The sequence below is a fragment of the Contarinia nasturtii genome, unplaced genomic scaffold, assembly GCF_009176525.2.
Source record: "Contarinia nasturtii isolate CC-2019 unplaced genomic scaffold, AAFC_CNas_1.1 Cnas_scaffold_1037, whole genome shotgun sequence".
Classification (NCBI taxonomy): domain Eukaryota; kingdom Metazoa; phylum Arthropoda; class Insecta; order Diptera; family Cecidomyiidae; genus Contarinia; species Contarinia nasturtii.
The window spans coordinates 9,206,132-9,230,151 of record NW_022198383.1 but is presented as its reverse complement, the minus strand read 5'-3'; the positions used below and the strand labels follow the sequence as shown (position 1 = coordinate 9,230,151).

Here is a 24,020-nt window from a genome sequence, read left to right as displayed (position 1 = left end):
ACCAAACAAATTCAAATACATGAACAATATATAGCCGCTTATGATAAATGCTCTGTCTCGCTTTAAAACGTACGAATGCCATGACTGAAATCTATATTAAATATGAAATGCTTGGAAATTTTCAATTGCGCGCTATCGCTTGCAGAATGTGTGGATGCAAGAAAATGGGCAAGAGTGTGAGAAGCAAATAAGAGTGTTCCCGAAAGAGAGTACTTGTTCGTTCACGAGGTTATGACTTTTGTGAAAAAAATAATATTCTATGCAAACAAGGTTGAGAGAGGGAGAGACTGCGGGGGAAGGCCAGAGGGAGAAATGCTGAAGTGAGTCGTGTTTGAAAAGATTGAAATCAAATTGAATGGAATTTGCTTGGCATCATTCAAAATAGCCCAAATACTATCGCAGATATAGCAGCAGCAAGATCAAATTCCGGAAGTGATGTCTGATAATATCAACAATTCCACACTCACACGCACACACTATATGTTTATGTTCTGCCGATGACTGTTTGCTGATGATTCAATGATGATGATGATGACGACGACAACGATGCCAATGATGATGGATACAAAGTTTGCCAGTTTGCCTGTATGGATGTTATTTTGGAAACAGGATTGCGGTCGGAATAATAATTTTGCGTGTGCTTTTTTGCCTCTTTTTCGATTTCGGTTCTTGTGCTGGCAGCACATCGTCGTCGTCGTTACGAAATGTATGAAATTTTGCCTTCGCCATAGATTTCTCGCATTGACAGCATTCAATCTTTTTGGCACTGGAGAAAAGACGAAACGACCACAGCATATAGCATATACCACCCATCTAAACATCCATATTTATAACTAACGCCAAATGGAATACGGTTCGCGATTCGCATGTGAAATCAAAATGTTCTTTTCACAAAATCAAATTTCATGCACACGCTCGCAATAATAATAATGAGCACCGAGAATGAGATGGAGATGGATAGAGAGAGAAAAAGGAGAATGAGGTGAACAGAACGAGCGAAAGAGAGTAAGATAGAAACAACAAAATTAATGGTAATAGCAGCGATTTTTCGATGTGTGCTGGAAAGAAAGACTAAAAGCCTTGCTTTGCACCAAATGAAAATCGCATAAAGAATTTCTGTCTATTAATCCAGTAGTGCTCGGCAGCAACATTTATCCCATGCATCCGAATGGTGTTACATTAAATGCTGTGGGGGTTATTCTTTTTTTTATGGCTCTATATTCTCACATAGATTTAGTTGTGATATTTCGTGCAATTTTGTTGAAATATGGAGACGTAAGCGAATTATGCATACATATCATATTTAGCTAGTTTAAACGCCAACCGTAACCATGGCAAAGGTTCTATTCTAACACACAGTGTTGGCAACATTCACAAGCCATTGGGTAAAGTAAGAATGAGTGAGTTGATTCTTAGTCGGACAGATATTTCATATGGAATTAAAAGTCTCGTAGCAATTTATTTCAGATAGTTTGTGGTGTGTGTGCTGCATATTTTATACATCGTGCGGATGTATTTAAATTTTGAGCCAAGACTCGACACGACACCGAATGGTGTGATGGAGTGAGAGAGGGAGTGAGAGTGAGACGGAGACAAAATGAAAGAGAATGCAAGAGAGGATGAAATTTTATACGCAAACTGTATCATTGTATTGAATTACGTTGGCACGTATTTGTTATGATTTGCGTGGCGTTGTTATTTTAAATCAAAAAATGTGTTTGTATTTGTGAATTCGCGTTTCACCTCGAAATTGCCGTCTGTACACAACGCCACTTACAATATTTGTTCGTTTGGCAATTTCCATCAACCTCTCTATTGCATTTTTCTGATTATAGTACACGTTGATGATTGCAATACATACACCGCAATCGCGTCCTGAATCTCTTGTGGAACAAAAAGAACACGTAATTTCAATTTAATATGACCATAGAAGGGAAAAAGTGACGAGAGTATGCTCAAAACATAAACTGCTCGCTAACACATCAAATTCTACGAATTCTTTTTTCTCTGAATCGGCAACAAAGTGTAATGCTTTTGCTTTGCACCCACTAGCACGTACACCGATATACACACACATACACAAGTACGTTCACACAAACAAACAAACAGACAAAATTCGACACCAGCAGCATTGTGAGTATAGTTGGTATTCGTAAACACACAGGCGTCTGATGAAACGCATGTACCGACTGGTAACATAGCTGACAAAGCCAAGTGCAAAAGAAAAACAAGAATGCGAACCCGCACACATGCAAAGAAAACGAGAATGAAATTGCATAATACGCATGTCCTGTACCGATCCGGTGTGTCAGCGCGTTTGCTACACTCCGCTTACTTTATATGGAGTGTAATCGACAAATGAATTCAAATTCCACATGTTTGTTGTTGTTTTCATGTTTTGCTGTCGTTTTTTTCCCATTCACTGCGATTTTTTTTTGTTCGTGTATTTTTGTTTTGTGTGCGATGTCTTACATGTAACGAGCGTACGCCGCTCACATTGTAGATTGCTTCTAAATATGCGATGAACGACGAAAAATGCCATGTCGTATCAATAATTTCTTTTTTGTTCGTGAGAAGTAAATTGAAGATGAAACAAAACGATTTCGATGCCAACTGAATCGGACTGCTCTGCCAAATGTTGCTGGGTGAGTATTTGAATAGGATTTTGTTGCGCGTGGCACATGTTTCTTTTTTTTCATGTTCCTCATATCATCTTTCATTCTCAAATGAATTAAAATATATGAAAATTGCCTTTTTGCCATAAGTTACTTAGAGCAGAAAATTACCAACATCAAGCTCAGCAGAGGAAAAAAAAGCCGAAACGACGGCACAACGGGGAATATGAATGGAAAAAAGATGGAATACATTTTAAAATATATGTCTTTATCTAAAAGTAAAACAGTTTTTTTGTTTGGCAAAGAGCATTTTGTTCCTTTTAAATCGTGTGCGAGCGAAATGAGTAGCCGAAAATGATGAATTCGAAGAAACGAATAGAAAAAAAATCTTTCTGGTTTTAATCTTTTGTTCATTTGCTACGAACCCGATGCGGTTCTCTTTCCCTTTTCTCGCTGTCTCCATTCATTCACCGAAAGAGACTACTTACTGATGCGCAAAATTGACAGCACACATGTGTGATGACATTGCAACTTCTATTACGGGGACCAACAGCATTCTTCTTTGCCGCTGGCCTTTTCTGTTTCTCTCTCTCTATCTCTCTCTCGCTGTCACTAATTCAACTTGAGCATTTTACTAATTTTACCCTTGTGTGCCGTTTTTCATATTTCACTCTCTGCCCCAGAATAAAGTCAAATAAAAAGTTCGTTTCAGCAAAATAATTTAACTCTGGTTCGGACTTTCATTCTTTAGTTTCAGTTTACGTTGATTTAACATTCGTGTCCATTTCGTATTTAGCATAGTATTGGCTATTCAAAAAACATTTTTTATTGCCCAACCAGTCCGGCTAACTTTTTCTCCATTCAATTTTTTTCACTGTTTGGTTTTCATTTTGTCGCTTCCAAAACTATATTGTACAATTGCTTAATGGAGACTGGACGAAAAAAAAAACCAAACACACAGGAATGAACATTTTGGTCATAGATTTGGCTGAAGTGAACACTATATTTAGAGAGCCATACGCAGCATTGGAGGACGATTGCGAGAAAAAGAGCCGGAAAAAAATTGGCGTGTTTGCGGTATACACCGACGAACTTGCTCCGATTCACGCAAAAATACTTCACAATTCCATTGCAACATGCATACCAAATGCGAACCTTTAAAAACAGGTAAAATATTTTGTATTTGTTTGGCAGTGTCATCGTTGTATGATAAACGATACCAATTTTTCAACGTCGGCGCTACCAACGCGCACAATACTTTATGTATATATGCATTTTATGTCTGGAACTCTCTCTCTCTCTCTCTCGCATGCATGCATTGCGTTCGGTGTTATTACCTTATTTTTCATTTTCCAGCCAGAGTTTTTTTATTCACCGCTCGCCATGGTTTACATTCCAAATTACTATCAAAGTGTGTAAACTGTTGGGTCTATTAGAAAAAATCGAGTGTAAATAATTCCGGTGTGGATTGCCAAGGACCACCAGAGAGAGAGAGTGAAAGAGATAGAAAGAAAGAGTGACATTTACGCTCACATTGAATTGGTCGTCTGCACAATCGAGTGTGTGAAATTTCATTTTGTTTCGCGCTCATCTCGGCTTTTATCCGGTGAATTTTTGCCGGATAATAAATAACATCATGTTCAATTTTTCATAGGCACCACAATAACACTCAACTTCTGGGTACTGTTGCTTTTATACACTCGCGCTCCCTTCATCCATAAAAGGCATTTTTTTTCTCTCTTCTCCTGTTCATTCTCCCGATCGTATTGTATTTGTCCGTGGCCAATAGTACATTACATGCCTTAAAGCATACATGTACACACCTCACGCACACAAACTAAAACACATTGAATTCGATAGGTATATATGTGTGTGTAAGTGTGTTTTTATTTGGAATTTCGTTTGAAATTAAATAACGAGTCAGGGAGAATGTTATATAGCAGCGGAAGAGGTACAGAGGAAGAGGAATTTGTCTCGTGTTTGATGTTACAGTAAATGAAATAAAATGATGTGCTGCATTTTGTTTACGAATTTGTTTGTTGAAATGAATCCCATGCAAATACAGACGGATAAAATGCGTTTGCGTTAACCAAACAATACCATTTTTAATGCACGCTCTTGGAATTGGATTTTTGTCTTTCGTTTCGATCGTTATAGTTTCGTTTGTGTGCCTGAATTACAAAATGAAATCATCTCACAGATTTCGATTTGTTGTCATCAACAGCATCGGCAGCCAGCACGTATTGTTGCTGCCGGGCAAATGTAATACTTTGTCGTGTGCATTCAATGTTGGTTCATGGATTTGTACCTCTAAATTGCTGGCTTAATTTTTATTTTATTAGACATTATAATGTATGCTGTTGCCGAAACGCTGTTCGCCTTCAAAATGAAATGAATTCGTCTGAATTAATGGAGAATGAAATGAAAACGCGCGCGCACTCATACACATACTGTTCGCTAACCGTTCGCCATACATAAAAGAACGTGTTCACAATCGAGGGAAAAATAAATTGACGCGACAACATCGAGTTTTTGATATCAAAAAAGGTATATGACTCAGAGTTGGCTTCGCTTTTCTAGCAACTGGCAAGCAGTACGTGTTTCATTTTTGTAAAATTGTTGTTTGGTTGGTTCGATAATTTAATGGCTAAGGATGGCCGTTGGGCCGCTGCTGTCGCCACGCACACCGGTCGTGGTCGTCGTCGTTGTTGTTATGGACGTCGAATTATGTGTGTGCTCACGCGTTTGTCCATCTTTTTCTTTCGCACTCTCTCCGCAGAGTTAAACGTACGTACACAGTAATTAGTGCAATAAAATTTTATTGTTGCTTTATTATTTACAATTACATTCAGTCACACATCAAACAACAACGGACAATTCGTGTAGAGTGTGCAATTGTGCGTCGTTCACCTTGGTTCTTTTTATTCAATTCGGTGCCACATTGAAAGACAGCGACTCGTCAATACTCGATGCTGGATGTATTTTACGCAAATAAATTTGATTCTTTTTTATTCAAAATATTAATTTGCACACGCAGCGATTAAATCGACGGGTGGTTCACGCGATTTGAATGGCTGACATTTTGGTCTCAATGTGAAGAATTAAATGCACGAATCTTTTGAAATGAAAATGAAATAAAATCTAGAGCGAAGTTTGTTTTCTGCAACATCATTGCAAGTGGTACCACGAATGGGAAAAGATGAGATAGTAAATGCCATTTTGGCAGCAAATCCAACACATTCCAACGTCTTTTCGCAATTTTCCGAAAAACGAAAACCATATACACTTGACGTGTATATTCGGTGTGCTAAATAATGGTTTTTCCCTTTTTTTCGTTTGAAAATTGGATGTTGTTGGTATTGTTGCTTAACTAAATGCCATTTTCCTGATGCTATTATGATTCGTTCCGGTGATTTTTTTCACGCGCTTGATACGCCATTTGAGGCATTCTTTCGCTCTCTTTTTTTCGGTCGGCGGATAATACACAAATTTTATCGATTTTTTCTTTTCTTCGTGCAGGCGGCTTTTTCCACTCTCTTTCATTCACCTCATCGTTTCCGTTATGTTTGTCGGTTTTGAGCTTTGAGGTGTTTTTCGGGCACGGCATTTTGTGCCGTCGACTCGATGGTTTGGAGACACACAGGAAGCCGATTGTGAACATGGTGCAAATTGGATGATAAGAAGAACGGGATTAGAATTGTACCATCATGATAATACCACGTTGATTGCGAATGACTCAAACACACTTGGTGTGACTCATTCGGATCGCTATCGATGGGATTTAACTCGAAAAATCTAACCGAAAATTTTCAGCAGCAGCCGTCAAGTGTGCGTGTGTGTGTGTCACAATGCGAAACAAAAACAAAATATCATTTTCACCACGCATTGAAACGAACCGTAAAATACGTTTTTAATGTTAGACAGAAAATTTTAGTTGAAAAGCGTTTAGCTATTTCAGTCGTTTGGAGCTATTTACACGTCGCCAAAAACACACCGTTCGTTCATCGGTGCCAGTTTCATTTCGCAAAAAGGAATGAAAATGATAAATAAAACGATCAAGAAAAGTGATACGCGTAGGTTTTCATCAGTTTTCACTGTGAGTGTGCGAGTGGGAGAGAGAGAGAGAGAAAAAGAGAAAACGACGACGACGACGATGAAAAACAAGAACATGAATGTTAAAACGACATCAATGTCAATGTAGAAAACACGAAATAAAAGCCGTAAAACCCATCGAAAGCATAAATTTGTAGAACAAGAGCGCATAAGAAACATTCGGGGGCCTTTCTTAGTTGTGCCATTAAATCAAGAAAATGACAACGGTTGCAATATACAAATGGGCCGACATTAATTGTTTTGTTCTGAATTTGAAGTGGCCATTACCGTAATAAAGCGAGAGCAAAAGCGCACATAGCTCAAGTGAGAATGACTCAAATCTGAAAATTTTCATATTCAGGCATATGCGGCGACAAACTTCTGGCCCATAAATAAATCCAAAATGCTTAGTACAACAATGCTTTACAGTTGGATTACACAGTGTATGTGTGTTACAAAAAAACATAATAACTCCTTATAGCAGTGACAAAACATTTGTTAAACTGTGTTGAGAGAGTACAATAAGCGAAAGAAGAAAGACGAAAAAAAAATCAAGTCATTGGACGGCGAACTGGAATGTGCACTGGTACTCGTCCGTAAAATGAAAGTCATTCTCATGTGTAATAAATCGCAAAATACGCGTTTTGCTCCAGTCTAATTTACCTAAATGAATATGCTAACGAAAGCAGGCATGATGAAATATGCGCCGATTAGAATCGCAGATAGGCACCTATCAAAAAATATCTCAAAAGAAATGTACCTCGAAATAATAAATGTGTCGCATTCGATGGTGAATTACAAATATTCACCGAACAAATGGAATGTCTTTTGTATTGAATTGTCTTCAATAAATCTAACGAATAAAAAAAAACATGCGGAGCTTGTGAAATATTGGACAGTGACATCCGAAAAAAGGGAAGTAAAATATGAGTAGATATTGAATTAACTTACGATTATTCGCAATGGCACAACATCAAAATGTAATTGAGTGTACGGCTGCAGGCAGACATCCAAAAAAAGCAAATACACGAAACGATATATATATTGATTCCAAAGCGGCTGCTTCAACTGCTGTGTTGATGTGCTGCTCTTACTGTTGACGATGATGATGATATTGTTGTTGACTTATTTATTATTTATTCACACACCAATGTTATTTCTGCAAACGCACAAACTACACGACGAAAAAGCGAGAGCAAAAAAAAACTATCAACAACATTCGCTATTATTTTTACACGGCACATTTAATTGTAGCTTAAGCAGTGACAGGGCTACAGCGACAACCGCACTTTGGTATTCGGAATGTATATATTCAAACAAAAAAAAAAAACACGAAGCCGATACACGGTTATGCGCGAAGCAAAGAGAATGAAGTGAAACTGTCAAAACTGTGGTGAGAACGAAACGATGCTGACGAACCACAATAATAATAATAATTCAACATACAACAACAACAAAATTGTAATCAAGCGACGAAGAAAATGACGTCGCGAGAAAAGACAAGGCAAAAAATGTTTTTGCACTCTATCTCTTTTCGCCTTTTGCTTAACGATCACTGTCGTTATCTATTCGATTCGTGTTTTTTAATTCACTCGCTCTCTGTCTCTCTTGTTTTAATTTATTTCCTTCAATCGACAAAATCGGTTTCTCTTGTTTCGCTCAATTGCATTCGGTTGCACACAATGTTTATATAGATTTGTTTCAAGTTTTATTTATTTATTAGTTTGGTTCGCCACTAATTCATGCACGTTCATGTCGCACACGAGAAAAAAAATATTTATTGTTATTACGATTATCTGAAAGACTGATCTTGGCGTTTTTTAGCTTGTTATTTTGATCGGTATGCATTGGCTGCAGCGAAAGTAAATCGAAAACATAAAACAAAATTTCATACGCACATACACACTGCCGAAAGGAAGAGGTGCAATTTACGATTTTTTGAACAATACCGAATTTTATACAAAAACAGCCACGAAATATTTAATATGAATCAAATTTATTTATGGCCTTATTTCCTGTACGAACCGAACAGAGTTCAGCGTTTGTGGGCTCGAGCGAGCGAAAGATATAATTGTTATTTTATAGTAAATCATAAAACTTTCAACAATTTAGTAGTTGGTTTTCCACTTGCCGCTTTTCTTTTGCTTTTTAATACAATGTATAGTGATTTGGTGGCTCTTTTATCTCGTCTAATTTCTCTTGGGAACATATACGAAAACAATAAATTTTTTCTGCGCTCCGTTTTCTCTTCCACGTAAAAAACCACTTGCAAACGAATATTTATGCATTCACATCGCACTTTCGCTTAGATAATATTCTCTCAGTGTGTCGGATTGTAATAATAATTTTCGTTTTTTCTCTACCGTAGTTTATTCTTCTTCACTGTGTGTTATGTTGTTCGGTTGATGCTAGCACAGACGCACACAAATTTTTTTGAATTGTTTTACTGTTTATATATTTTTTTTTAATTTGTGACTTCACTTTCTGTCTTACGTGCGAAACATGCACGATTTTGTTTCCTCTTCGATTGGATACCGTCGATTCTTATTCAATTTTTTATTTTATTTTTGTTCTTCTTTTTTCATAAGGTTATTCAAATCTGCTTGATGCCTCTTATCACATACAAATAACACACATCACTGCATTTACAAATTCAACTTGTTCTGATGCTGTTGTTTTCAATCACATTTTTTTTTCTCTTCTACTTTACTTTGCCGTCGATTCGTGATAGACGATACACACAAACATGTACACACAGCCACTCACTTTCAAATCACTTCGATAAAATAACAACAAAAAAGAACTGATGATTTTTCTTTTAAATTCAGCAAAACAATGTGATGCGATTGGATCCGCGTTTTGTGTGGTTGTGTAAAACGTGGTGTATCTCAATTAATTTAATGATTTTCACAATGGTTCACTAATTGTCTTTGAATTTACTTTTTTTTTGATTGGGTTTATTCGGTTTTTTCGTTTATACAATTACTGAGAATCAGTGTTAAAAACGTCCGCCGCCCTCAGAAGACGCCATTCCTTTCGTTTCTCTCAACTTGAATTGAACCGAGCGCAGCCTAAGACCAACTTTGATAGACTTTTTCGCTGCTATTGCCTTTGTTTGGTGTGGTACGTCGTTCTCGTATATACACGCACACATGACACATTGACAAGCGTTGCGATGGTATTGCGCCAGCTCACAACAGAGACAACCGTATGGTGTGTCAACATTGGATGAACATGCGTACGACAGAGATATGGCGAACGTGTATACGATGGTTTTAGTAAATATTGTGCACTGGACAGGAGTCTGACATCAATGTGTGCGTGTCTGTGCACATTTTCAGAATTGTGTACGCTATACTAACATTTGTTATGCATTCTCGCGACGCACGAACAAAAATGTGGATGAGTAATACGTGACAAAGACAACCATACGCTTCTCGATACTGTTGTTTGATTGCAACTGTTTTCATTCAGTTTATCGGAAATTTGCACAATGCCGCCGTTGATAGGTTTTACAAGCTTTTCGATACAAAACATAAGTGAAAGTTGTGCAACAGATTGACTCAAGCCAATCGAATGAATAATTTATTTTTTGCATTTCGACATTCATTGCGGTGAATTCTTTTATTTTTTTTCGATGACTTTTTTTGCAAAATGATTTTTAACGATTTTCGAATGGTTTCAATATTTTTTTAAGGTTATTTAATAAAGAATTTGATCATCCAATAATCTCGAACTTCAAAGAGATTTCAAGAGATGGCGCTATCAAATGAAGCTCTACATCAGCACACTCAGTGCTATAGAAATGGTTTGCGCCTTTGTTACTCATGTATCTTGGTGTATCACACTCGAAATCCAGTATATGCATGTTGTTAACATGTTTGTTCTGTTTACTTTACTTTTACCTTAACATGCGTTAACATGACTATGCATACGCATTTTGTGTTGCGCTTTGAATTCTGTATTTTTTTTTTGTTTGATTTTTTTCTCATTCGTATTGCCTTTGTTCGCACCACGCACACACTCTCACACAACCCACTTGCTGTATAGCCTTGAGGTTGCACTGCTCGCCGTTTTATTGGGATTTAAAGAAAAGATCAAAGGTTTGCTTCAACTCCGTTCACACTCATATGCACACGATGAATCGGTTTAAATCAGGTGTGAAATTGTTCACATGCTTGAATTAAAATATGAATGAAATTGTGCACCGTCGAACACATAATACCGTGTTCGATACCATGGATTTGGCTTCTTGAGGTTAGTATAATATCGCGTGAGAATATGTTTCAGCACTACATTGATATCATATGTGCTCTTTTTTTCCTGGCAAAGGAAGTGATTTCATGTGAGAAAAAAAGAGTTTAAATATTGAAATAAGGACTGCTATAACAGTGATTTTGAAAGAAAAACACGAATTTTTGAGCATCGAACACAATATATCAAAAATTACATTGTCAATGATCGACAAATATAAACAAAAATTCAGTCGTGTCTTTTGTAGAAAAAAAGCACATAGAACATTGCTAATAGATTGAATCTGAATTCTACTAGAAATGGACCTATATAGCATATCGAATTGAATGGTTTTGTTCGTGCTGAATCGATTCATTTTATTTCGAATGAGTCTGAAACGTGCGCCCATAAGTGGAATGCGATAAAAATGATAAAATGCGAGCGGAAAAATTTATGTGGTTTTCAATAGTGGTGATTTTGATTGCAAAAATACCACTCTCTCTCTGTGTGTATTGCAAAACCATTTTGTTTTTGTATGAGAATCAAATAAATACATATCAAATGGAATGAAAAGAGCCTGAGAGTCTCAAAACGTAGAGTGTTTGTATTGCTATGCATGCGCTCTATTGAATTCATCGATCCGAAATGGGGGCATTCAATAGATAAATAGAAATAGATTTTTGCAATTCAAACACAGACAAATGCACGCACACAAAAAAACGGGGAACCATTTCTAATTCAAAACACACACTTTTTATGGATTTTTGTTATTGATAGTCTTATTTTATGATTTATTTGGTAAGTTTATGGTTGAAGATTACCTCCTAAAAATGTTTATATCAATTTAAAATGTTTTCATATTGGCTTAAGACACAAAAAACGAAACAGCCACATACATAGCATATACTTATTTGAAAACATCTTAAAATCGGATAATTTTCGTCACAAAATATGGCTGGAAAAATACGGAGCTCAAGTGATATAAGACGCATGTGTTACTTCCGTTTAACACATGCAAATATCTGCAAAATTAATCAGATAAGAGGAAAATTGGGTTTGTAACTCCATCGAACGATGACAAATATTCAAGAGAGCATCTTATAATGTAAACAATGATAATAATTCATAGTGGAACTCTTGAGTCTGGTTCGTTCAAATCCATGCAAATGTTTCACACACACACAAGCAGCCCAAGTGAACAAACAAATGAACCGAATCAACATATGTTTCGTTTAAAGCATACGCTTTAAGTTCTCTGTATTTTGCATTCGTCTGCGGTTTGGATTGACCGTTGCGAAGATATTAAATAGCGCCCATTCATTAAAGATTTAATGAAAACAGTAGCAACACCATACACACATATGTTTGCAAAACAACCGGCTTATTGCTCTGAATAACAACGAATGTAAGACGAACGAGGTTCGATGGTGCTCCAAATCAAGTAGAAAAAGCAAGGCCAATCTAATATACGTAATAAGTAGACATTGTGTTCAAAGTGGATACAATGCGTTGGTTGACGTTCACATGTGCATTCACTTAACAACATGTTGATAGACGCATCCATATTCAACGTACGAATTCACTTCAATTGTATCCCCTTGAGAGGTTAAATGTGCTTTTACCTTCAATCCAAACGATGTGCTTGGGTCTAGGGGATAACCATGAATTGCAGATCGAATAATTTATAATAATAAACGCTATTTCTCTCTATTTTTCACTAATTCTTCTAGTATTTCTACTAGTTTGTTCTAATACTGCTAGTTTTTGCTAATTTTTCTAGTACGTCAAAAATATTGCATACGTCAGATTGACTGCATGATCGAATAACCGAAATGTGTTTACGTAAATGTTTCAAGTTGACACTTTCAACGTGTATATTTGAAGCAGGCATGTAATCTATTTATATTTATTGAAGTTTCAGTCCTTTGAATATTGAAATTATTATCTACATTACAACATCAGTGCTATCAAATCAAGTTTCGGGCTGTATATATTTTATTAAAATAATTTTTAAGTGTTTTTTTCTCTTGATTACACTCCACTTGCTTTGTGCTTCCAAGCCTGCTTCATTAATTTTATATTTTTCAATTGAATTAAAATTATTTAAATTCAAAATTGATTGATAAAATACTAAAACAGAAAAATTGAATATCGTGTGAGTACTTGTCATATAATTATTGTTTACCTAGCGTTAAACGTCAAGTTTTACGTTTACAGAGACGTATACGTTTTCAGTAAGAAATCTGTCATCAAATCTACATTTCCGATTGCAATTCGTAAATTATAGTTAATACAGATGGAACGTGCTTGGTTAAGTGCCATTGAATATATTTTTATTTAAAAATGGGAAAAAGCGTATTTAACTACATATTTTGATACATTTTAGTTCAACACTATTCAATTCGTTTGTTTTGTGAATTTTATTTTAATTAATTATTGCAATAAATTCAAGAATAAATTCTTACTAAAGTATATACGTGTACAGTGCTAATTCTGCTATTTATTGCTAATTTCTCTATTTTCTTCATGTAAATTTCCCTATTTTTTTGCTAATGTGCTAATTCTAATTCGCATGGATATCCCCTAGGCTTGGGTTCATAATAATGATTTCATTTCATAAGGTTTTTGCTCTCTCACTTTCTCTCGGACATTCAATATAGATTGCCTCTTTGCTGGCCGCTTTGGGTAATTTTATCGAATGGATGGTAATAAAGCAATTTGGCTGTAAGATAATACAAACATGTTTTGCATACGTCTATCTCTATATCACATACAAACCATAGAAAATCATCTTGAGAATCACTTTCCAACAGCAAAGAACCTTTTTGATGATGATTTTGGGTTCCGGATTTTCTAATCAAATATTTAGATGATTTTTATTAAAAATTCTAAATCAGTTTTTCACCATTTAAAATGTAATCCAGAAATAATTATCGCAATTGGCTTAGTACAATATAAAAGCCAGTTTGAATGCTTATATGATGGCCATATATTATGTTTGACTAATAAGAATGTGTTTTTTTGCGAATATTTTGATGATTATATAATTTAATATATGCAGTTTTCGCTTGATTTGAGATATATTTGTATATTGCACAAAAATTTGGAGAAAATAAAATTTAAAGACTATTTTCTTCTGTCGATGTCGCTATATCATCCCACACTAGATTATCTGAGATATTAGTGTCCTTTCGGTCCTCTACGCTATTTTCCGAACCTGAAAACTCTTGCGTTTGCGTGCTATCAGTTGGACCAAGTAGTTCTGATCGTTTCAATGTCATAAAATGTGGTTCTTTAAAGAAGATAGATAAACGAGAAAGTCCCATTCTGAAATCAAATGACAAATTAATTGAGTTTCAGAAAAAGTGCTTTGAATTAATCAATGAGAAAAAACATACACATTGAATTCATCCAATGGATTTTTGAATGCTCCGAATAATTCTTCCCAGCTGAAGTTGGCCTCTGATATGTCGGCATCATAAGAAATCGATGTACACGATGGCATACAATTGCAACCAGTTGCAACGGAATGCACATTTTTCAAACCTTCAACAAACACTTTTTCATACAACGTATCCTCTGCGTCTTGGTAGCATTTGATTTTATCAAAGCCACAGATAGGCGTGTCTGTATCTCCTTCAAAATTTAAGATAACATTGAATAAAAGTACATTTGAAAAAAAAAAACGATTCAAATTGCGGAAATCATTACTTGGCATTGAAAATTTGACACAACCGCATTCATTCTTTGTGAAATTCGATAAACACTCTAATTCACAATTTCGCTGCGTATAAACTTTAAAGAATCTCAATTGTCGCTCGTCCTTGAAATAGCACTGTCGTCTTTCTGCGCTGTAATCTTGTAGTTTTTCGGATGTGGTGATCATTTGTGGTTTTACTGATACCAAAACTTCCTGCGATAAAGGCACACGGAAATAATATTTTGATATTTGTGGAACTTCGGCTGGGTGATGTAAAAGAACTTTAAATCCTTGAACTGGTCCACGGCATACATAATCCATATTTTCTTCATACAATCGGAGCAATGTGAAAAGGCCCGATTTCGCTCCACCAACGTAACCTCGATCTTATTAAAAAAAAACAAAGATGTAAAAAGTCTATGGATTACTTTATGGATTAAATCTAGCAAAAACTATTCCTTACGTGGATATATTTCGTTGTAATTTTCCTTATTCGTTGGGATCATTATATCTTTGGCCATTCTTTGTTTAAAAAGAGTTGCACAATTAAAATGTGCACAAAATCAAATAATTCAAAATACATACTCATCAGTGTAAATATCCCATGGGTCGAGGGCATTAAATGTAAAGCAAAGACCTTCTTCGGTGAGAACAGGTTTGTAATGTTCATAGCAAAAACTAAATTTATTGCGCCATTTGCAGTAGAACAACGTGTCAAACATGTTGGGTGCAAGATTTTTGATTATGGAATAAATATCGTTTGACGCAAATTCTTGGTCCAGCGAAAAATTCTCAGTCAAATGTGGATCGCAAATTTGGAGCACAGACTGCATTTGTAGCAATCTACAAGATACAAATAGCATTTATTCGGATTCATTTTATGAAATATTCTTTCAAACTTACTCTTCTTCAGTCATGTTTTTTTGCTCCATTAATCTATGGAATGCATCGGTAATGTTTAATTTTTCCTTATAGCTTTTTGTCTCGGGGCAAATTGTCACAGCTGGAAACTTCAAAAACAGTGACGTATTTTTTTCAGTTTTTTTTAAGTAAGTTGAAAACTCAAGTTATATGCCAAATATTCATTTGGTAATGTCAAAAATACAATGTACAATTTTTCAATTGCGTAATTTATTACCGGTATCGACCATACTGGAGTAAGTTTTCCTTCAAAACTGGCATATTCCGATATTGTGTCACAGTTCACCCCAATGTTCTGATTTAAACATCCACAAAAATAAAGCGATAGTCCGAACGCAAATATCGACCAAATTCTATTCAATGGAAACACCGCAAAATGTGGAATTAGAACCAGTTTTAAAAAAATTAGATGTTACTTCTCAGCATACACTGTATATATACACTGAATTAACGGACTTTCAATTAAAACATATTCAAAAATTAATTTAAGACACATTTCATTTTAGTCAAGTTTTTTTTTCAAATTTGAGTCATTCATCGAGTTCAGTATGTAATTAATTTTATGTTTTTTCACCATCAGTCGCTTACCTATCGAATATATTTTGAATGCTCATTTTGATTTCTTTATTTTTTAACTAGGCACAATGAAAGAAATTCTTAAAATGGGCTACGAAATGCACTTTTATTTTATACTATTTGATTAAATTCACTCATATTTCAACAATTTTATAATGAAAAATACTACCACGCGATAGTAGAAGCAAATGTACACTGCCAAAAATGTGTGCTCTAAAATCAATTTAAATGGTTTTATAAACGGATATAAGTTTCCGTCCGACAGTAATTATTACGGTTTAAGTTTGCATTAAAAAAACTCATTCTTATCAAACAAGAGTCAATGTTAAAAAATTCGCTACTATAACGTAGCTATGTTGCTTTTCTATTACGCCTTCAAATTGTAAGCCAGTCAGATAATTTCACTCGAATGATGTCATTCTGTTTTAAGCTACACATTCTTTTTAATTTCAAAATCACTTCGGCGCTCATTCTTATTACATTGCATTTGCAGGAAATGATGCTTTATCCAAAAGTTCATAACATACGCGAATATTTGCGATCTGATAAAGTCGCACGCGCTATAAGAGAGTGAATATAAGAGAGCAAAAAATATAGTCGTAGAGACATGTGTGTCGACATGTGTCGACTATTCCTCATGTGATAATTGAATACAATAAAAAAATTGTGTTTGAAGTACGGAAATCAAATTCTGTCACTTGATTCTTCTCTCAAGAATCAAATTCAAGTTTACAACATTGCAAATGTGTATTTGCATGAAACTGATTGAAATGTATGGTCCTATGATCAAAGTAAATTGATATCAACGTTTATTATTGGATCGTTTAAGTATTGAAGTGAATTGCTACTAATAAGTATTAATCCTGTTAACATTCTGTTCACCTCAAGTTTTCAACCCGCAAACGAGAGCTCAACGGCTTTTGGTCATAGAGAAAAGAAAATGCAGTGCTATCGCTTGAAGCCGATCTATTTAAATAAAATCGTTTACTCACCGGAATAAGTGCGTCTCTAAACACAAAACCTACTCCTTTGCTTAAACCCGTAGGTTCACTTTTACAATGAAAATTGAATTTTATGTGTTTTTTACCGAAATATTATGTTTCACTCCCATTTGAACCGATAAAAAAACGTCCTGCGATAGCCGTGTCCGAAATTATCCCATAGTTGTACTAATCTGACCAAATTGAATACAAGGCTCTATAAATTTTTATTTTATTGCATAATGTTTGGCATTTAGTTTCGCTTTACAGCCACTTCTATGGCCGTAAACATACCAAAAACGGTTGATGCAATGGTCCGAGCCAGTTTTGCATCGAATGAATGAATGAAAAAGTCTTGTTTACTTGGCTTAGGGTCATTTAACCGAGAAGCACAGCAAATTCAATGAGATGGTAAAAAAAGATGAAGAAACGATGGTGATGTCCAAAGTGCTTTCATTGTCCATGCAGGCTACGTTGTACTCAATCGCATGTTCAACAACCGAAAATAACGATGACACAAAAAATTATACAATAAATATCTCTCACAGACGAAGAAGAGTAACAGCACCAATGGCTGCAATCGTCTTGATCAACAACAAGTTCTTTTTTTTCTTCGTGCCCAAATGGACACACGATGAACGTGAATGTAATGCATACATACGCATATAAAAACCGTTTTGTCTATGGTCACGATCGACGCACAACAATCGAAATGAAGAAATAAAAATGCCAACAAAGGATGGAGAAAAATGAAAAGAGCAAAGAAAAACAAGCGGAAAATATAGGAAGGGAAAATCTCATAAAAAATGATTTACGGATTAGAACAGAAGTGCTGAACGACTTCGTTTTTCGTACTCGCACAAATCTTGCCGATTCCTTTTTTTGCTACTCTGGTTTGGTTGTACAGCGCCCAAACAAGGGAAATCATCATGCTGGTGAACGTGATACAAGGGTTTATCGTCGATATGTTCGTATCACATACATGTAATCGTTTCACTGGTTTTTTTTTTCATCCTCTTTGTACAACTTCCTCGTCGTCGTTGTCGTCGTCGTTTGTTGCCGTTCCCATCGTATGTGTCGTCTTTTTGGCATGCATGCGAGATTTATACGCTCATGCTTTATTAATATTACATTCGATTTCTTAATTCAGTTAAGGGAATGCGTTTAACAATAGCCAAAGAGCCAAGAGAAAGCGAAAATACAAGTGAATAAATCTTTATTTTTTTGTGCTTAACATTTATTTTCATTTTTGTTTTTTTTTTTATCCGACGTGAAATGAGTGTGTGTATGTGTGTGACGACGTGCATGTGTCAGACTGGTTACGTTACAACATCGGATGATACGAGAGATGATTGTTGTGTGGAAATTGTAACTAATTCTTATTTCGGCATACTTATCGATAAGCAATCGGAAATGGCAATAACGACATCGCATCAATGGTGGCAAAGACTCTTAATGTTCATTTTTTTCCCGATTGGTTTTTTGAACCCTCTTCGAATACTCTCACTCTCCCCCTTCCCTCGCCAGCTCAATAACATTGACCCGACAAACATGCACCCGCTTATTGATTTCGGATTTGAAATTTATTATCCCAAAATAAGTGTGTATCTAGGCTGAACTCGAGTGTAATAATCTATAATATCATTGGCATAATTTTGATATTTCGCGCACTTTTTTTGTTCCGGATGAGTTTTTTTCTTCGCTGCTGAAAGGGAAGTGCTGTCTTCGATCGTATCGAAGTGTGGTAATTATGAGTATGATTTATTTGAGTGTATTTTGGGAATTCAGTAAATTGATTAAAAATATTGTATTTTGCGAAATTGGACTGAATTCAATGGCATTTCCCAGCAGTAATTTATTGATTTAGAGCCCATTTTCAATCTAACTCAAATGGCTTTCTTCTCAACTTCGACCAATACAATTTTCCTTTCTTACTCTCTTTGATTCTCTCGAACACTCATTCTCCCATGAATCAAATCCGACTCCTTGGCATTTATTACCCGTTTGCTTTGAATTCGATTCCATTTATTGAATTCATTTAACAGGAAATAAAAACAGTTCGTTCTCTTTGAAGAATGGCTCTCTCGTGCATACAATCAATTTAAGTTAAATCAAGCACAAACATTTAACTGTTTCAAATTCAAACGAATGTCGTCTTTCTTTACGTTTTTCTCATATTCTCTCTCTGTGATGGCAAAATGTTAGGAATTTCACGACATTTTCCAATTTGATTTGAACGAAACGAGGTATACGGTGTCTTTATTTGATTTCTTATTGAATTTCCATTTCAAAGCGCTGGCTTAGACGACGGCGACGACAATCATTTTTGTTTATCCAATCAATTTACCTATAGCGAAACGGTGTGTTGGAAAATGTCAGAACACACACACAATCGAAATGCGAAATGAAAATGGCTCGTTTCAAAATACGATGATGTGATTGAAGACGAGCACAAATCGGCTGCAAGGTAAGTTGGTTTTAGCTCAATGATGCATCGCCAATAAAACGTAATGTCATTTTCTTGAAGCAATGACAATAATTTGGCGTTTGCAATCAATCCAAAACCATAACTTCTGCATCACAGCTAATAGAAGACTATTAGAGTAGTACGGGTCGCGCGTGCATGCAGCTCAGACGCGCATACATTCAACATAATCCCATCGTAATGAAAAAAGAAGGTTACGAGATCAATCGCATCCATAAAGAGATATTCTGGCATAAGGCTTATTGCAAATTGCATTTTTATGACAATGGATAAATCAGACCAATTTCGATTTGGTTCTGAAGCAAAAATCCCAAACCGTTGCTTATTTAGTCAAAATGGTGTTTCGCTGTGGTTGTTTCTCATTCCCATTTTGATTCTTCTAATTTTAACAACAGTATTCATTCACACTAGTTTTTTATTAGTTATTTCGCATGTTTTAGCTAGAACGATTATGTTGTCATTAGTTAAATCACCATCAAAGCCACGGAATAATTTCGAAATTGGCGATGACATGTGATTGAAGCGAGATTAATCACAAATTACCAACTTGTTATTTGATGTTTGGTGACGAAATCGTCATTCATTTATGTGAACGTGTGTTGAGGTAATATATTTCGAATCGAGATGATAGTTCGTTGATTTGAAACTATGACTTTGAAGTGTGATGTTCATAATCTATCTTAAATTCAAACGACGTCAATTTTCTTGTTCAAACACGTTCAGTCGATTAATCTGCCATGTAGTGGGATACAATTAAATCAAACGCAATTCCATCAAAATCCAATATTTTCGACTACATTTTGGAATTCATTCCATGATTTGATCAAATTGCATAATCTTACACGTTGCTAAGTCCAATAAGATTATTTTCATATTTTTGGGTTCAATTTGGCCTGAAGAAGAAAAAAAAAATCATGTTTGGACTTTTAATCAGGAGAATCCCTTGTCCAAAGACTTCACAACCAAAACGAGCCATTTTATTAGAAAAGAAAACAGTATGCAGAACCTAAACAAACTAAAATTTCGTGAATTGAGTGAGCGTGGAAAATGAAAAATAAACTAATCAACCAATTTAATAACAGCAATAGATGTAACCCATTCGAATCACCACCATTTCAGTATAGACGGGGTAAATGGGTTTGTGAATGGAAAATTTATGCAAATTATTTTATTCAAATCCAAATGTGCACACTTACAACTTATTATTATGTTGATGCTTTTGTACACATAAGCATGTGCGCCGCACATAAAGAAAGTCTCTTTTTTTTCCCGAAAATGTATTGTCGCACGAAAAGACAAGACTGAGAATATGCATATATCTCTTTTTTATCTGTTAATATGCAAAAATGCTTGAAAATATGGCAGCCATAAAGAAATTTTCGTTTTTTTTTTGTATGTGTGTATATTATGAATTCATAACCAAAGCCCGTTGGATAATGGCAACTAATATTAGATTTCGACAACTCTATCATATGAACGGCTTCATTTGCAATTTTCACCGTATCAAAGCCTTGACAAAACTAAGGGATAACTGAAAAGAGTCGTTTGCATGTTTGTGACATAGAAGCCAAACAAAGAAACCAATGCATAAGAATCACTATTTTACTATATTGCGGCACATTCACTTCTCTGCACGGTAACTGTGTGAAATATGTTCAGGCATTAGCATCTTTTTTTGTCTACGTACTTCCATAAAATATTTTGTTATCAAAAAGTTTCGGGCGCCCACATCTTTCGATGCTTGTGACCAGAGCGAAAAAATTTGTTATCACAAATTATGCAGGGGACGGCAATGGGAAAGAGAGAAAAAAGGTTAGACAGAAGAAAAAAATGCTCTCATGCAAATTTATTTCAGGAAGGTTTACATTAGAATGTACACATCTCAAATCACACCTCAAACCATGTACCACTCTTCTAAACCGATTGAACTGCTCTTTTACATATGTTTAGCATCACAAAACCTATCAAACTGATAGAGAGAGAGAAACAATGAAATTGACTTCAATGGTTTCAACAAATCAAGTAAATTAGTTGTTTTTTTATATTTCTCTGAATTTTGGTGCGAATTTGAAAAATTTCTTTAATTTAAGGTTCTTTGTTTCAAGAAAATATTGAAAAAAAAAACTGATGAAAAAATTCACTAAAAATAGAATTGATTGGTTTTCTGCAAACAACATGCTTATAAAATTCATGAACATTGTTATCTTTAGTATTTGGTTAAATTCCAATGTCTTCTATAAAACCCTTTTGATTATTCTAGCTCCAAACAAAATGCATTAAATTTTTGTCGATCCGACAGCTCATCAACGGTCAGAAAGTTAATTCCGAGACCCTTATAATGGCAAACATTTGCCGAAGACCTTGTGCGCCGCACACATTTCATTCCGTTCGTTTCGCCGTCGCAATGTCGAACATATCCCCATTACAAAATATAAACTTTTAGTTTCCAGCGGAAAGAATTAAAAGAAATAGCTGAATGGAATTGTGAGTTTTCTGACCGGCGCGCGTTCTGTCATTCATTCATTCAATTTTGATGTTAGTTTTTTTTATTACAAAAAACACACGACTGTCGTATTGTGAATGATGCAGACGGTCAGATATATTATAAAATTTAGTGACAACAGAATAGTCAACGATGAGATTTCTTTTGATTTCCTTCTTGCAGCGTCGGAAGAGGTCGTTGTGTGAATGTGCCAACAAAATGTTTGCTTTGCGTAGGATGAGAGAGGCAAGTGAATGCGTGCTGATTATATTTTATATATGTATTTGTGTGTGTGTGTCCTGTTGTTCGTGTCCATTTGGTTTGAGGGTGGCTTTTTCCCTCTTCGGCATGCGGTATTTATTAAGCGAACAGTGGCATTGATGCTACTTTTAACGATGTTGTTGACGACGTGCGAGATGGTAATGTCAGTGCAACGACGACCCTCGTCTTAATTAGTCTTTTAAAATCTGAACTGGACACATTCGAAAGAGAGCCGATACGGAGTCAGAAAACGAGTGGGTGTGAGAGTCTATGCAAACATTGGTGATTTTGAACTTGGCACAAAAATCTCTTATTGAATTCGATGCTGCCCGGTACATTGGAGAGAGGCACACGTTTTTGAGATGCCTTGGATGATAAAATCAATTTCAGTTTGGCAACGATGAAACATAATGAATGAAAAAAAAGAAAGCAGTTGATGAATTTTAATGATTGCAAAGGAAAATCAAATTGAAAAGAACGCAACAATGACTATTTTTACTTAAATTGGGGAGGGAGCATTATTCACTTTTAATATACTCCGATATGCAATTTTTGCTTGTACAGAAAAAAGCAAGCCGATTTGAGCATATTTTATGTAAGTAAAGTTTTTTCAAGTACATCGAAAACTTTAAAAGTATCGAAAAAACAAAACAACTTTGTATCGTTTAATGTCATTTCATTACAAGTCTCATCGTGTGCAATTCCAACGAAAATAGATAGTAATGACAAAATAATCATCAAATATTCGAATGTCTCCAACTCATTCCCCTAGTTGCTATTCCTTATTTTTTTTTTTTTTTTTTCAAAAGAAATGCAAGCAAAAGTGTTTGTTCTTTCGTTCAATACCTTACACAAAAATTGTAAATCAGATTCACTTGCACAAAGTTTCTGCTTTTTAATTTACTACAAAAATATTCATGACGATACTTAGTGTTTTTGTTTTACTCCCTTGTTAAAATGTTGACTCTCTTTAAAAACCATATTTTTTGCTCTCAAAAAAACTAGAACAAGAAAAATTATGTCTCCATTTTTATATTGAAATTATGGAAATTATCGAATACTTATTTGTAGTCGAATTACGTATGCGAAATTCGATGCACACAGTTTATTTTCATTGAGTCACCCGAAAATAATTCAACATATTATTGGCACAAATTTACACGCAATGTTCGACATGGTTTTTTTTTATCTCAGACAATTTTGCGCTTCATTTTATCGTCGGTTTCGCTTTTTTTCCAATTCCAACGTATTATTACGTTTCGTTTGAACCTAACGAGTTTCATTCCAATTGATTAAACTTTAACACAGTATCTGTATCGCATTATAGTCACTCTCATTCTTTGAGAAGTTTTTTTTTTCATTCAACAATAAAACCAAAGGAAAACGAAAGTGGGGTTTTTGGTTTATTCCGCTCAACTTTTTTTTGGATAGATTTCAATGTTCTCAACTTTACATAGTCTCTGGGATTTTAACGCCAAGGTATAGGCAAAAGAATATGTGTGAATGTCTTGAGCTAAAACTCGGTCTAAAAATGAACATTCATTTCGATGCATTTTATGTCTTCAGTCACTTCATAATCCGCAACGGGTAATTGGAAAAAAGTTCAAAAATCAGAAATATTTCTGCTATTCTAGGATAACTATTCCGTATTATATACACATAAAGTGAATTTTCG

The 24,020-nt window shown here is 35.1% G+C and overlaps 1 protein-coding gene across 1 annotated transcript; it reads right to left on the bottom strand.

Moving 5' to 3' along the window:
- Positions 1 to 14,001: 14,001 nt before the first annotated feature.
- On the bottom strand, positions 14,002 to 16,314 carry LOC116344060 (pickpocket protein 28-like). Its single transcript, XM_031772438.1, has 8 exons — positions 16,150 to 16,314; positions 15,779 to 15,914; positions 15,544 to 15,650; positions 15,226 to 15,483; positions 15,104 to 15,162; positions 14,652 to 15,026; positions 14,339 to 14,576; positions 14,002 to 14,267 (listed from the first exon to the last, which is right to left on the bottom strand). The coding sequence occupies exons 1-8, from the start codon at positions 16,173 to 16,175 to the stop codon at positions 14,060 to 14,062; spliced, it is 1,407 nt and encodes a 468-aa protein (XP_031628298.1). The 5' UTR covers positions 16,176 to 16,314; the 3' UTR covers positions 14,002 to 14,059.
- Between the last annotated feature and the right edge of the window lie 7,706 nt (positions 16,315 to 24,020).

Coding starts and splice junctions, on each gene's coding strand:
- LOC116344060 (XM_031772438.1), bottom strand. CDS start 16,175: ATGAGCATTCAAAATATATTCGATAG. Junction 15,915..16,149: donor ATTCAAAATATATTCGATAG/GTAAGCGACTGA, acceptor TCCATTGAATAG/AATTTGGTCGATATTTGCGT. Junction 14,577..14,651: donor TGTCAAATTTTCAATGCCAA/GTAATGATTTCC, acceptor TAAATTTTGAAG/GAGATACAGACACGCCTATC.